Source organism: Salvelinus fontinalis, chromosome 13, assembly GCF_029448725.1.
Source record: "Salvelinus fontinalis isolate EN_2023a chromosome 13, ASM2944872v1, whole genome shotgun sequence".
In the NCBI taxonomy this organism is placed as follows: Eukaryota; Metazoa; Chordata; class Actinopteri; order Salmoniformes; family Salmonidae; genus Salvelinus; species Salvelinus fontinalis.
This window is the reverse complement of record NC_074677.1, coordinates 3,989,212-4,003,734: the sequence shown is the minus strand read 5'-3', so window position 1 is coordinate 4,003,734 and position 14,523 is coordinate 3,989,212. Positions and strand designations below refer to the sequence as shown.

General features: G+C 41.5%; 3 protein-coding genes across 4 annotated transcripts; 2 read left to right on the top strand and 1 right to left on the bottom strand.

Moving 5' to 3' along the window:
* Positions 1-1,559: 1,559 nt before the first annotated feature.
* LOC129867950 (putative ammonium transporter 1) lies at positions 1,560-5,585 on the top strand. The gene is made up of 10 exons (XM_055941456.1): positions 1,560-1,957; positions 2,825-2,914; positions 3,638-3,859; positions 3,976-4,058; positions 4,154-4,279; positions 4,385-4,609; positions 4,752-4,890; positions 4,985-5,064; positions 5,164-5,290; positions 5,419-5,585. The coding sequence occupies exons 1-10, from the start codon at positions 1,891-1,893 to the stop codon at positions 5,478-5,480; spliced, it is 1,221 nt and encodes a 406-aa protein (XP_055797431.1). The 5' UTR covers positions 1,560-1,890; the 3' UTR covers positions 5,481-5,585.
* A 77-nt stretch (positions 5,586-5,662) lies between these two features.
* zmat2 (zinc finger, matrin-type 2) lies at positions 5,663-8,696 on the bottom strand. The gene is made up of 6 exons (XM_055941459.1): positions 8,610-8,696; positions 7,964-8,075; positions 7,628-7,751; positions 7,374-7,447; positions 6,714-6,859; positions 5,663-6,521 (listed from the first exon to the last, which is right to left on the bottom strand). The coding sequence occupies exons 1-6, from the start codon at positions 8,625-8,627 to the stop codon at positions 6,381-6,383; spliced, it is 615 nt and encodes a 204-aa protein (XP_055797434.1). The 5' UTR covers positions 8,628-8,696; the 3' UTR covers positions 5,663-6,380.
* On the top strand, positions 8,685-14,222 carry slbp2 (stem-loop binding protein 2). Of its 2 annotated transcripts, none has more exons than XM_055941458.1 (8): positions 8,685-8,848; positions 11,097-11,231; positions 11,774-11,851; positions 12,034-12,117; positions 12,563-12,709; positions 12,919-13,086; positions 13,166-13,322; positions 13,431-14,222. In XM_055941458.1, exons 2-8 carry the CDS (start codon positions 11,107-11,109, stop codon positions 13,608-13,610), a joined length of 939 nt encoding a protein of 312 aa, XP_055797433.1. In that variant the 5' UTR covers positions 8,685-8,848; positions 11,097-11,106; the 3' UTR covers positions 13,611-14,222. The 2 variants fall into 2 exon arrangements, with proteins under 2 accessions (XP_055797433.1, XP_055797432.1); XM_055941457.1 differs by lacking the exon at positions 8,685-8,848 and adding an exon at positions 9,218-10,805.
* Positions 14,223-14,523: the final 301 nt, after the last annotated feature.

Here is a 14,523-nt window from a genome sequence, read left to right as displayed (position 1 = left end):
CATATCAAATAAAAACAAATAACAATGTGTAAAACTGCAGCATCCCACTTAAAACATTAAACTGGTCCCTCTTTTCTCTCTCTTCTTCATTGCCATGTTATAACCAGCAGCAAACAGCAATGCTGATCATATTTTGCTTTTATGAGACATTTGCATTCAGAAATGCAAGCTGCCTCAATTTCGAGGGGCTGATGCGGTATCTTCTCCCAGTAATTACGTCCCGTTTTCCGAGAAGACCCTTTCAGAGGGAACGGATGTGGCCACTATGCAGAGTCTCTCTGTCATAACTTTAGTAAGCCGTGGGTAGACAGAGGCCATGTTTTTCCACCAGCTCAGAGGATCTGCAGATCTTTGGAGGGGCTCCTCCAAATAGGATCGGACCTCCATTATGGCATCTGCTGAGGGATTCCTTCACGCTGCATCCCCAGTTGCTCTCTCGTCAAACAGCATCCAAACAGCAGACGCTTGTGGCACTACTGCTGGTGCTTCTGCTCCATCTGATCCTTCTTCTTCCTGTTGCCCTGGTGCCTGAGCCAGCTGACTGCTGGGGCTGTCCCTCCCTGCTGCTGAGGTTATTCTTTGAAGAGCCTCACCAATTGCTCTGGCATCACTGAAGGCTAACTTCTTAAACCTGGGGTCAAGTGCAGCGGTTTCTGATAGCACGTGATTATATTCCATTCTGTGGAACTTTCTGTCCGTTGATGAACATAGGGTGTCCATCAACTCTGTCACATGTCCTGTGGTTACATTTGCTTCTCTCTGGTGTGACTGTGAGTGAGTTGGCTCGGCCCTCCCTCATTCATCTTTGGTTCATTGGTTGACACTGCGTGTCTGATTGACAGGAACAACAGGTGAGGCTGTTAGTCTGAGCAGAGAGTCAACAGTCAGAACGAATGTGTGTGCTCTTGAGCATTTAGGCCTATATTATTTTATAAATTTTTTCGTTCTTTGAATTAGTTAATTCTATTCATTTAAATATTTTGATTATTTATATCTTAATTTTTCAATATTTAAAAAAAAAATAGATTCGGATCTTCTGATATTCGAGCCGGATCCCAACGTTCACCTACAAGAGCCGGTTCTTAGAGCCAACTCGTTCGCGAACGACCCATCACACAGGCATTTCGCGCTCTCTTCGGCATAGGTTTTTGACATGAAAGATATATGTTACTATTACAATGATAACAAGACCACTGAAATGATTGTAAAAAAGTGTATTCTTGTTGCCAAATACTTCATACACAAACAAAATGTCCAAAATTCTATACTAAAATTACACATTTTTTCTGATTGAATTCAACTATCTTATTAAAACATTAACACTAATGAATAACAACAAGAATAACATTTTCCTGAATCATTAGAATACTATTTTTTCAGAGTGAATACAATTACACTAAAATTGTTTATTTTTTGTATTATTTTATTGATATTTTTTGTATGTTTGAGTATTTTCTTGTTAATACCTGTGTTTTGTTTTGTTAGACATGTTTAATGTAGCAATGTAAATATATTTTTGTATTATGAATAATAATAAATAAAAACGTTTTTTAATGATTAGCTAATCACACCGGTAAGGATCTTTGACGTAATAGAAGCACCCGAATGCGAGTTCGAAAAAATGCAACTTATACTTTGCTAGCTAGCTACTTATCTTCAACCTAGCCTGGATATATGTATGTATCGTGTCTGCCTCCATCACGATCAGTCACTTGCGAGCCTGATACCGTGAACCACACATAGCTAATGTGCTTATACGTGTAACATTAGCTAGGCTACTTGTTTGTTTTGCCATTGCATAGTTAGCTAACGGCTGCGCTAACGAACCAGATTGCAAGCTAGTAGCTAGCTATTTATGCTACCAGCTTGCTAGCTGTACAGTTTTTTGACATGGCTTTCCCTGATTCGATAGCTGTCCATGATGCGTTCATCCTTCTCTGCAGCTTCTTTGCATTGTGTGAGTATTGTTCATGAATCTGTCTGTCTGACAGGCAAGCTAGGTAATGTAACGTTAGCTAGCTAGCTAGAGTAGTAAAGTAAGATCTTACTGTTATCTCGTCTTAGTTCCGTGGTTGCCATGGCGCCGTGAGGAAGCTTTGGCAGAGAGCTCTGTAAATGTTGATATTTTTGTTATTTTAAGTATTTAAAATATATATTTTTTTTTGTGGGGGTTGATGATAGCCTGTTGAGGGTTGGGCTAAAACATATGTTGGTGACTCATGGAGTTGCAGGACTGACGATGGCAAGTATGTTTACTTGTCTTGGCTAACTATAGCTAGCTGGCTAATTTAATTTGAATAATGCATGCAACACCTGATCAACACAGCACCGGCTTTTTATACACCTTCCCCTGTTTCTGGATGGACGTGGACTGTGCGAGTGGATTACAGAGGCTCGCCTCATAGGATAACTGCCGAACTGTGGTGGTCTCTCAGGCTCTTATAGCTGCCGAAGGATGACCCAGGTGGGTGTTACACTTTCGGTGGTGGATGATCCAGCCTATACAGAGCCGTAACTGTGAACTTCAACGACAGAAGTGCCTGATGAAAAGCTCCTGGCCTGTCTGACTGATGTTTCTCCCTCCCTGGCTGTACCATCGACGCCACCACCACTCAAGCTACTCCTTTATTGAACGGGATCATCATCGATCTGTGGAAGACATCTCCAATGAACTGCCAGCTGCCTGAATTGTTAAAAAATAAAAAATAAAGCGACCTAGAGATTCTGTATGAAAAGCGCTAGCTATATAAAATAAATATAATATTATTATTTGATGATAAAAAAAATATATATTCTAACTTTACTTTCAACTTTGATTGCACAGGCCTCAAGTTTGGTTTTGCGTTTGTGGAGGCAGGCAAAACAGATCCAAAGAACGTCTCCAATGTCATCTTTAAAAATGTAGCAGACACATGTAAGTTGACATTTTTTGGTAGTTTCTGTTGCCCAGTATGAAGATAATCAAGGAATCAAGGAGATTATAAAAATCTACATTTCATGAGATGCAAACACATATGCCAAATTGTTACAATTGATCAACTTGAACTTGTTCACCCAATGCTGTTTGATGGAAGTGTAATTTTTTGTCGGTTTGCTTTTATTGAGCTGCACAACCATAGTTGTAAATACATTTTTAGGCAACTGTGCTTTTTGCAATATCAAAATGATAACTTTGAAGGAGAGCATTGTGTGAGTGTTTAATCTGTGAAGAATCAGGTATCACATCTTAAATATATTTTTTAAATGTGACTAGAATGAAATGAGGCTGTATTCTCAGGATACTTACTGTAGCTGTCACATGCTTACAGGCCTCCACCAACACCAACCCATAAACACATTGCAAGCTTTATGCTTGCATGTTAGTGCAAGAAGTGGCAATAGCATGCATGCTGCTTGTTGTTTCGATAGCAGTTTCCACTTCCTGGTGACTGATGTGGCAGAGTAGGAGTATGAACTATAGGCCTACAGGTCAAAGAAGGAAATGAGTAGGTGACTGTTTACTTCATGAAGATCTTTAATCTGCTGGAAAAAAAGTATTCATGTTTTTATGCAATGCAACCGACTTAACAAACGGCCTAATGGATAAACCTAAGTTCACTACTTATTTTAACCCATTCCATCCCTTGTTTGTTTTCAGTTGTCACCTTGCTAGCTTTCTTTCTCCATGGCTATGCGTTTGCCTTTGGGGAGCACAACGCTGTTATCGGAACCCAATTCTTCCTCACACTGAACAAGACAAACATGGTAAACTTCTTCTTCAACTATGTTCGCTGTGCTGTGGCCACTACTCTGGCACTAGGGGCTGCCAACGAGAGGACAGAACCAATCGGCTACCTCATATCCGCATACGTTTTCTCAGGTATTCTCACTCACTGATTCTAAAACCACAGTTTTTGGGCCACTTTCCCTTCATTCAATACTTTTAAGGTGAGGTTTGTTATATTGCTCGTGTTCAGAGTCTCTCTGTTTCCTCAGGAATAATCTACCCTCTGGCTTGTCACTGGGTCTGGGACCAGCAAGGCATCTTCAGTCCAACCTCCACCTCCTACCCATCACAGGTGTGAACCAGTCACATCACATACCATAATCAAATTCAGGATTTAACTATGCATTACAAGCAGAGATTCTCGTATTGACCCACATTTCCGTTCAGGACTATGCAGGCAGCGGTGTGATCTTCTTGCTGGGTGGTGCAGCGGCAGCTGTCTCACTGCGGGTTATAGGATCACGGGCTGGACGCTGGAGTCCCCATTTCAAACGGACAGAGCACAGACAGCCTGTTAGTCATGGATACAAGTGCAAAGGCCATCTGAAGACTACACAAGTAGATGCATTCTTCTTCATCCACCAACTCCTTGTCTCCCATGTGTATGACTGTCCTTAGATGGTGGTGCTGGGAGGATGCCTTCAAATGCTGGGCTTCTTGGGCCTGGTGATAGGCACTCACCCCCGTGTGTTGGATGCTGATGAGGGCCTGTTACTGGGGCTAGGCACTGTGAACCTGCTGCATGCTGCTACAAGCGGAGGACTCTACGGACTAATGATCCAACGCATCGATAAGAACTACTATGATCTCGACAGCATGCTCTCTGGGGCCATTGCTGGCATGGTAACAGTTCGGGGCTTGGGAGTTGTTGGTCTGTTGTGACTGCACATCATCTATGGGGCTTGTGTTGACTTGTGCATAATCAATAACTAAGCATTTGTTTTTACGCTGATCTCAGAGTACGGTCTTTCTGTGGTGTTTACAGGTGGCAGTGTGTGCAGGAGTAGACACCTACATGCCTGGTGTGGCAGTCATGTGTGGGGCCACTGGATCTCTCCTCTTTATTGGCTTTCGCCGCTTCCTCTGTGCTGTGAAGGTGGATGACCCCCTTAACATCATCTCTGGTTAGAATCATATTTCTGATTGAAATACAACAAAAAATTGCCTCCCATCCCCAAAACCCACATGAATCATAATGCGTCTCACTTTCTCTGTCAGGGTACTTAATTCCAGGGGCCTGGGGCTTGATGCTTGCTGGTTTATTCTCTGATCACGGGGCTCTTGGAGGACATATCCAGGTGAGGAATGAAACAACCACGTTGGAGTTACCTCTGCTGCATAATTGCTGTAGTGCACAACATTTATGGAGTTGGTTCTCCTTTTGTTATTATTTCCAGGTGTTGGGGAACAATTGCATTGTGGCACTGGTGTTATTCTTCTGGGCAGTGGCTATTATGTACCCTCTTCTCTCCATACTCATGTGTTTTGGAGTGCTGCGAGTCCCCCGCTTCATGGAAAAACAAGGTGAGATACTGCAGAGCAACGGTATTCATTTCAGCACTGGAAGCTAAGAGGAATGGTACATTTGGTATGCATAATGATGCATTATCTCTGGAATAATGTAAGATCTCTCTCCCTGGTGTGTCTTACAGGAATAGACAAAATCAGACACACGCTAAGGCACCCTCACGGCACCAGGAAGTCACTGAACTAACCCCAGACAGAAACATCAATCCAGAGGCAATGAAGTTAAACCTGGGGATAATTTGAATGTTTTTTTCTAAACAATTTCTTAATGCATAACTAAAACATTTGTTTGCAAGCATATATGTTCCAGAGTAATCCTCTTTTGTTTGCACCATAGTTTCATATTGAGAAGGATGGCAGTACAAAATATTTACAAAGTCAAACAATTTATTGTATGAATCACAGATGTCTTGAGTAAGGCCAACACTACTACACCCAATTGCCCCATGTTTCTAGGTGGAATTTACTAGGGAAGCATTTAGTTATGAGGTTGTTATTTTGGGGGCCGAACAGTTGAAAAGGCAAATAAAATGAAATGCACTGTCCAATAACTGACCTCTTTGAGCAGATAAACATCCACTATATTTGCGTGAAAAAACAGGTAGTGCAACTACTGGAATGTAGGCTAATGAACACACAAAATAATCTTCAAGGTCAATGGGAACCTGTTGTAAGTTATGATTATTATTTTTAAAACATCTGTGGACATTTACCCTAAATTCAGATATAAAATTCCCAATAAATTACTAATTGTATTACTATGACATGTTATCCCATTCTATCAACCACAAACCTAGCAGTTTCAGGGACTCCTCAGACTGTATGTACAGCATGCGTTTAGTTTTTTGGGGAAGCTGGTTTGGGAATAGAATGGGGGGTTTTGGGGATATGAGGAGTCATAGAATACCGACCTGGTGGCAGAACGCTTTGCTCTATAGCCAACCCTTCTGTTGTGCTCATGACAACAAGTAGCTGACTTAAGCACATCTGGGAACAGGCTGATAGAATACTACAGACAGCAAAGTTTACTTTGATCAGCCGAAAGGGAAAGGTTGTAGAGTGTAAAGAAATGCATAAAGTCTTTAGGTCATTTGCCTTTCTTTGAGGAACCAAACCCCGAGAATCCCATCACCGCAGCCATTTCATCATCCTCCTCGAAAAGATCCTCCTCTGCTTTACGCTTCTTTTCCTTCTGCTTCTCCTTCTTGTAAGCCTTTGCTTTCTCCTCCTTGGAAAAGTGACAGGGATACATGCTTTCACGATTTGTTTTAACATGGCTTAAATTATCATTAAACTCATTATACTCACTTGTTAAACATACCAGCAAAGGCATTTATTTCCTGACCTGAACTAATAATACACATTAGATCCATTTGGACTGACAGAGTAAGACTGACAGTATTCTAGCCCCATCACTTACCTCTTCTCGAAGCTCTTTCATGCGCTCTTCAAAATCATACTCCGTCTGCTTCTCCTCAATCTTCTTCTTGTTAACTTCAAATCGTTTCTTCACCTGGTCCAATGAGGATCTCTCAACGCGCATGGACATTCCCAGATTCCTCTGGTCTGTGAGGAGAAAGTAGATGAAAAAACAGATTACCAATTTAGCCATCTACGCTGCACGTTACATTTTTGTTGGTATTTTACACCCTTTTCCAATCTTGTCTCGTCGCTGCAACTCCCCAACGGGCTCGGGAGGCAAAGGTCGAGTCATGCATCCTGTGAAACATGACCCGTCAAACCGAGCTTCTTAACACCCGCCCGCACCAATGTGTCAGAGGAAACACCGGTCACCTGACAACCGAGGTCAGCCTGCAGGCGCCAAGCACGCCACGAGGAGTCGCTAGACCACGATGAGCCAAGTAAAGCACCACCCCATCCCCTAACCCGGACGACACTGGGCTAATTGTGCACTGCCCTATGGGACTCCAGATCACAGCCGGTTGTGATACAGCCCGGGATCGAACCCGGGTCTGTAGTGACACCTCTAGCACTCCGATGCAGTCCCTTAGACCGCTGCGCCGCTCGGCAGGCCATACACTGCACTTCTAATGTAGATGACAATGTTGTGCATACTCACGTTTCTTTCCATTGATGTGGTCCAAGAAGTTGATGGAATCCTTCACAACACAGTCACACACATTGCAGTAGTACCTGAACATTAGATAGAAGAGGTTAGCACTCAATGCCTTTATCACTTGTCAAAAAGACAATGACATCAATTAGGGCTAATCTGTATCCATAAATAATATAATGCATACAGCTCTTAGATAAGGGAGTGACAATACAGTGTCAACTTCATTTCAGGAGCATCTTTGGATGCCAGCCTCTTACCCGCCCATCTCAGCCTGTGGTGTGGTCTTGGTGATAACAATGGTTTTACCCAGCTTGGACTCGAGGTCCACCTTGTAGTCCCTGTGTCGCAGGAGCTCCCGCTTGACTGGGGGCGCTGGCTTGCCTGAGAGAAGGGGGCATGATAATTATGTATATGTTCAAGGTGTGTTTGTTCTCTATTCATTACTCACAGGAATTAATCGATTCGTGGGGATCAATTTCAGTTGGAAGCTTTCACTTAGAATTTTGCCTCCATAGTTTGATGGTTTAGGTAGAAACACTTAATCTGTATTATTAACTCCCATGTGTTAGTTACAGGGGCGAATGGATAATTACCATCTTTTTTGTCCCTCTCCTCATCGAGACGTTTTTGAGCCAGTTGTTCATACTCATCTTTGTCCCACTTTCGTCGAAAATCATTCTTGCTGCTATTACCTCCACCACTGGACTTTAGCAACAAAACAAAAAAAAGTTAGTTTAAGAAATGCATGATGACAGTACATTTCAAGACAGAACAATTTCTTCAAGCACAATTACTTATAGTTTTTACTTCCTACCTATAGTTCTTAAACCTCCTGGGGACCAACAACCGTATCTTGTATTTGAAATATTCCTGAACTAGCAAATCTGATTAAAATTGTAAACTAATTATCAAGCCCTTGACTAACTAATTATCAAGCCCTTGACTAAGTGTATCAGGTGAACTAGTTCAGGCCTACAACAAAATTGTGAAACATCTGGGGGGGTCCAGAGGAGAGTTTTGAGAATCAATGAGTTAAACAAACAGCCATTGGTAACAGTCACAAGCTTTACTAGTTAGTTAGCACGGCTAGCTTACGTACATAATGGCTGGTGATTTTACAAAGTTAGAATTTATCTCAAACGTTCTACTCTCACACGAATTATGACATACAAAAGTCGTGTTGATTTCACTCTAAAACCTTTAGGATTAATTAGCCTCGCGAATTTAGACGATACATACCCCACTGCCGGACGCCATTTTGTTTGTAACAACGTTTTGGAATACGTCACTGTCGCAATATTTTGGGGATGGGAAGTATATTGTCGTTTTTATGTCGAGCGCCTTGTTTTAATTAGGAAAAATAAATGGCCTATTCATATCAAGTCATAGATTCGTCATATAATGGGATTTCTAAACAAAAGCTGACACCTTTCTTAGAATTTTTTATGAAATGGAAAAATCGAATGCATTGCATTATGGTAAACAATCATATTCATCATTATTATCTACTGTACATCAGATAAGATTAGCTAGCTATTAAATTAAGTACTTTAAGCGTACTGGGATGCCGGACCAAAGGGTTGTCACTAGTTAGCCTACCACAGCCACAAAGTAAAAATAGGCTATATCGTCAAATTTAATGAATTTAGTTGTGAGGTTGTCATTTGGGGGCCAAGTTTAAGTTTAGGGTTAGGCATAAGGTCTTAATTTAAGTTTATCGTTAGGCATAAAGTTAGCAGATTTTAAGAAGATAGGGTAACATGGGGTAAGAGCCCCCCCCCCCCCCCCCAATGCCTAATAGCTGAAACAAAAAAGCAAAGTTTGGAGAAACATTTTTGGCCATGTTTAGAGTAGCAAACTATAAAGGAAAATAAATGCCTACAGTTTAAATGTTAACATTTATTTTTTAGGAAAGGGGCAGCTAATAGAAGATTATGCCATAGGGTTTCACAGAAGTGTCCCTATTTTTTTGAAAAAATACAATTTTACCTATTTTGCAAATACATTATCTTTCGTCTTTAACCTTACACTCCATTATGTACAGTTAAACTAAACTCATCATCATTTGAATAAGGCAAGGTTTTATATCCCAGCAGTCTTTAAAATGAATTCAAGAGCAAACGGTTTTCAATAGTTTGTAATATTGATATTTTTCATTGGAATTTAACTGATTAAATGTTGATTAAACACACACACATTAAGCATTTCATAACAATAACTTAACACAATGGCATTTTCCCAGATTTTTTTATTGACACAAAGGTCACAAATGAATCCCACGACAGTTAAATTTGAGCATAGCTCTTGAGCCCACCTCGGACACTGCCTGCACCGTATCCAGTCCCCACCGGTAACAGAGAAGAGCTCATTTAGGGTGTTTGTTGCAAACATGTATTTTTCTTACCAACATTCAGGAGGGGCATCTTGTCCCCAACATACTAATCTAACATATTACTACTTCACTAAAAAACAATCAACATTTTTCTCTCTAAAAAAGTGGAAGATTTATCTTAAGGCTTCCCTACATGTACATTTAATAAATAATAATGGATCTAACTTCCTTGGATTATATCTATAACTTTTTCTAAATTGCAATTGAAATTATAAACTTACCTCAAAATCGTTTTGATGGAATTATGGCATTTGTAGTTGATCTTTTTTTTTTACATCATGTGGTTTTTGTGAGAATTACAGGGGGGTGGGGGCCAACCTACCCTATGGGGCATCTCGCCCCATATAACTCTATATTTGGACTTGTATGTCATGGCAGCCTTCAGTTCAGGTGTCTGCTGACTGATCTACAAAGAACCTTGCATTCTAAATAACTAGCCCTACTCATTATTATTTGTAAATCAGTCAGTCAGTCACAATTTACCAACGATACATTATGGATTTGATCCTCTTGAACAAGGACAAATTGTAGAAATAAGGGTTTTAGCCATAACTATGGTCTTGTTCCCCTGCTCAGATGTTGCATGCGTCAAAATCTTTGACTGTGTCATCGACTGACAGATTTCTATAACATATGGTGCTTTCATGAGCACCAAAGTTATAGCAAACCCCTAAAATAGCAGGGAGGGAGCAGGGAACAAAATGTTACTCAGCCAATATACAGTAGTTTTAAACTACACATGATAGAATGACAAAAAACATACAGACCTCGGCTCCATAAATGCACCTTGAAACGGGTGTTGGCGTTTTGGGGAAGCATGTCGTTCAGAACAAACCATTATGCAACGTATCCAACGTTCAATCGAACTGAACGCACCCAAGATGGGGCAGGTGCCACACCCCTGCAGCCCCGCCCTGATGGCACCTGGCGTTCATTTAAAACCTTTCCTTGCCGCACTGGTGAATTTACTGCGTGGCTGCAGCCAAATATATCATGTCAACAAGAGTGGAATCCGCATTTCAAGGTCCATTTATGGAGCCGAGGTCTGTATTTTTTTTTGTTTGTCATTCTATCAGGTGTAGTTTAAATCGAGTCTACATTGAAGATGAATAGGATAGTTTTCTTATGTTAATGGCCGAAAATCATCACCATAAAGTGGCGGACCACCGCTAGATCTTTTCTTTTTTTTTCTTTTTCTCACAAATTACAACAAGGTCACGTAATTTATTCTGAAAAATGGTATAGTCTACCCTCAAAGTTAAGTGGTATAATTGGAAAAAAAACTATTCACTTATATTGAATCACATTTTTCTCCCTGTGTACTGTTATTTTAGGGGTTGGTCAATGCCTCTTTTGTCTGGCGTTCCAGCGCTGCCCCCAGGCTTCAGGTCCAGACCACCTTCTTATCCAAGCAGCCCTGAACCTTGGCTTCTCCCAGGATGTAGCTCTGTGTATGACAGTCTGGTCAGGTACATTTCTTTTGTTGATTTGAGCACGACAACAGTCAAACTAAACTTACCCAGAGAAACTGCTTTGGGCACAAATGTCTGGTGTACTTTTAGAGAATATTTGACCTGCAGAAAACGAAAGGCAGTGCGCTAACCCCAACTAACTTCTGTGCCTTTCCCTGACTTTTAACCCTTACCGGAACTCTCATCTAACCCTTGTTCCTAACCATAATTATGCCTTCAATTAAATGTTTGTTCAGCTGGGCAAAAGTCCACCTAATCACTAGTTACTTATGTGGGTAGCCTAAGGTTAGTGTTGGGCCAGTAACCAAAGGTTGCTGAATCCCCGAGCTGACAAGGTAAAAAGGTTGTTCTGCCCCTGAGTAAAGCAATTAACCCACTGTTCTCCTGGTGCTGAAGACATGGCTGTTGATTATGGCAGCCCCTGCACTTCTCTGTTTGAGGGGTTGGGTTAAAATCAGAAGACACATTTCAGTTGACTGCATTCAGTTGTACAACTGACTAGGTATCCCCCTTTACTTTATTTTTCCTGTCCCTTTCAGTAATACAGCCCCAGCCATGCCGCCCTCCCCCATTAATGGAGAAAGAGGACCTGCCCCTGCTATGCAAAAGCTGCGCAGGTATTTTTCATTACTCTGGTATTCCAGCACCTGCCTTGGACTTCTGCTCTAATAACGGTTCTATTTGTTAGTGCACACTAGAGAATTTTTTTTTGCATAGGAAAACATTTAGGTAATTTCTTTCCTGATTTTTATCTTGATTACTCGAACCTGAACTTTTGTCTGATTGCTTTTCCTATCAGGGCCTCTATCCTTGAGCGATGTATCCTTAGGATGTCTACTGCAAGTGTTGCTGTTGGAACGGAAGACATGGATGGTATCAGGAGGTAGGAATCCACTCATTTATTTTTGTTAGCCTAAAGAGCATAGTTAAGGACTCCTATATGAAGGGCCTCAATTCCTTAATCAGTTGAATTGAACCTTTTACCATTGCTCTTTTGAAATGTTTAGCAAGTGTAACGGATGTGAAATGGCTAGCTAGTTAGCGGGTACGCGCTAGTAGCGTTTCAATCAGTTACGTCACTTGCTCTGAAACCTAGATGTAGTGTTGCCCCTTGCTCTGCAAGGGCTGCGGCTTTTGTGGAGCGATGGGTAACGACGCTTCGTGGGTGTCAGTTGTTGATGTGTGCAGAGGGTCCCTGGTTCGCGCCCGTGTCGGGGCGAGGGGACGGTTTAAAGTTATACTGTTACACATGTTCTCTTTTTAGATGGGAAATTCCATGCACTATTTCAAGCAATCTTAGTAGAAATCCTGAAGGCTTGTTTCCCTAGGTCCCAGGCAGGGATGCGTTTGGCCCCACGAAACCTGGATCCAGCTCACATGGAAGGCAATGAATCTGTTCTGAAACGACGGCAGAAACAGGTTCAGTACGGCAAGAACACCTCTGGCTACCAGAATTACCTGGAGCAAGTTCCCAAGTATGACAACTGATTATTATCTGTATTTTTTTGCAATCAGAAAAGGGCACGGTAACTAGGTTCTAAAGGATAACTAATGGCCTGTGAAAAGCCCTAAACACATTTACTGAACTATTTATTGGATGAAACTTAAAAGTTGGCTATAAATGTAAGTCTCCATGAGTAGGTGGAATATTTATTCATGCTTTTCTTCCCTATCTGATTACAAGGCGTCTGAGAATCTCTGGGCTGCACCCATCCACTCCAAACAAATATAGAAAATACAGCCGCCGTTCCTGGGACATGCAGGTTCGCCTTTGGCGGAGAGCTCTGCATGCGTGGGACCCTCTGTCTGAACCGCATGGAGAAGCTGAGGAACAAGACCCTCTTGACCAACTGTAGGTATTGGGTGTCTTTACATTTGTAATAGTATTTGCTTGTCTTAAGTTGACCCGATCAATTCTTGACTATATGCAGGCAGGGGTTGCTTGAGCAGATGAATTGCGAGTTATATGAAGACTGTAGTGGTAAAGAGCGGACCAGAGGGATGCTGTCAAACTCCAAAGCCCCCTTCTCCTCTAAACCTGCAGTAATGTCATTCAACAGTCCCTGGATGTTTCCCCATGGATCTCAGGTGTGTCAGTTTTCATCTTTTTTTTCTCTTTTTTTTTGTTTGTTTAATTTTTCCCCCCTGATTTTGTTGTATTTGGAGAACTGTACAGACTGTGACTTGTCTCTCTAGGTGGATGTGTCAGGTCCTCAGGTGCCATGCTCCCAGCCAGGCTTGGGGTACGCCTTTAGCAGTCATCTAACAGCTGATGAGAATGTGGTGGGGTGGCTGAGATTTCTCCTGGAAACTGACCACTCCCGCGATCAACAGGCGCCCCTGCAGGGCGACCGGCTACTGTGGAGGCCATACTGATCATTGCTGTCAGTCACAGCGGTAGATCTTTTGGGTATATCCTAATAGACTTGCAGGGTTGCACTGGGTGTTGTGCTGACTATGAAAGGGATGATTGCTGTAAAATATTTACAACTTTTGGGTTCACTTTTTACACTTTGGTTATGGTTTTGTATTGCACATTTTCAAACTGCTTCACTAATCATGTACCTACATTGATGTCTATTTGGACCCACTGTAATTTACTTTTTTTGCACTGTTTACCTTTGTCACAATTACATTTAGTTATGTTAGGTTTTCACTGCCCCATCCTCTAAAGCAGGACTATCCTGACCTGCCTGAATTCTGTTTTCTCTCTAAAGAGATAAGATGTATTAGCTTTGTTGCGTTTGGCTCACCAGCCACATCACCATGTTCACCAGTCTGTGACCCAACTGACTGTCAGGCTCTATACGGTCTCATGCACCATCCTCTCCTGCCTACCTAGCTGTTTTTCTAAAAACAATTTCGATGGGGAAAATGCTATCACTTTGTTTAGTAGTTTTTTATTCTTTTTTTTCTTCTTAATTGTCTTTTTGTACAACCTGAGTACTGATGCAGAACGAAATTAATAAAGATATGTTCCAAATTGAATATGTTGAAAATTGACATGGCAATGAATTGAAATGGCACTAGGCTCCAACATACTAACTGCATTACGCCAATCAGCCACAAGATGACACTATACGCTTAGGGTGTTTTTTTTTTTTTTTTTTTACTTGCCACACCAATACCCGCCAATTTGACGCAAATGTATTGTGGGATGATCAATGCGTCTTAGAGCCTAATATAAAAAGTTATCGATTCCAATGTTGGGCCCTGACACTATTTGTCAGGTCTTATCAATTTGTCACGTAAACAACTGATCCTGATATAGCGAACTACAAGTCCCACA

Excerpts from the sequence above, each read along its gene's own strand:
- LOC129867950 (XM_055941456.1), top strand. The coding sequence starts at position 1,891 with ATGGCTTTCCCTGATTCGATAGCTGTCCATGATGCGTTCATCCTTCTC. Across the intron at positions 4,891-4,984 it reads CCCCCTTAACATCATCTCTG|GGTACTTAATTCCAGGGGCC; the intron begins GTTAGAATCATA and ends TTTCTCTGTCAG. Across the intron at positions 5,065-5,163 it reads CTCTTGGAGGACATATCCAG|GTGTTGGGGAACAATTGCAT; the intron begins GTGAGGAATGAA and ends TATTATTTCCAG.
- zmat2 (XM_055941459.1), bottom strand. Across the intron at positions 7,448-7,627 it reads CCACAGGCTGAGATGGGCGG|GTACTACTGCAATGTGTGTG; the intron begins GTAAGAGGCTGG and ends TCTAATGTTCAG. Across the intron at positions 6,522-6,713 it reads TGAAAGAGCTTCGAGAAGAG|GAGGAGAAAGCAAAGGCTTA; the intron begins GTAAGTGATGGG and ends CACTTTTCCAAG.
- slbp2 (XM_055941457.1), top strand. The coding sequence starts at position 10,756 with ATGTCAACAAGAGTGGAATCCGCATTTCAAGGTCCATTTATGGAGCCG. Across the intron at positions 10,806-11,096 it reads GGTCCATTTATGGAGCCGAG|GGGTTGGTCAATGCCTCTTT; the intron begins GTCTGTATTTTT and ends CTGTTATTTTAG. Across the intron at positions 11,852-12,033 it reads GCTATGCAAAAGCTGCGCAG|GGCCTCTATCCTTGAGCGAT; the intron begins GTATTTTTCATT and ends TTTTCCTATCAG.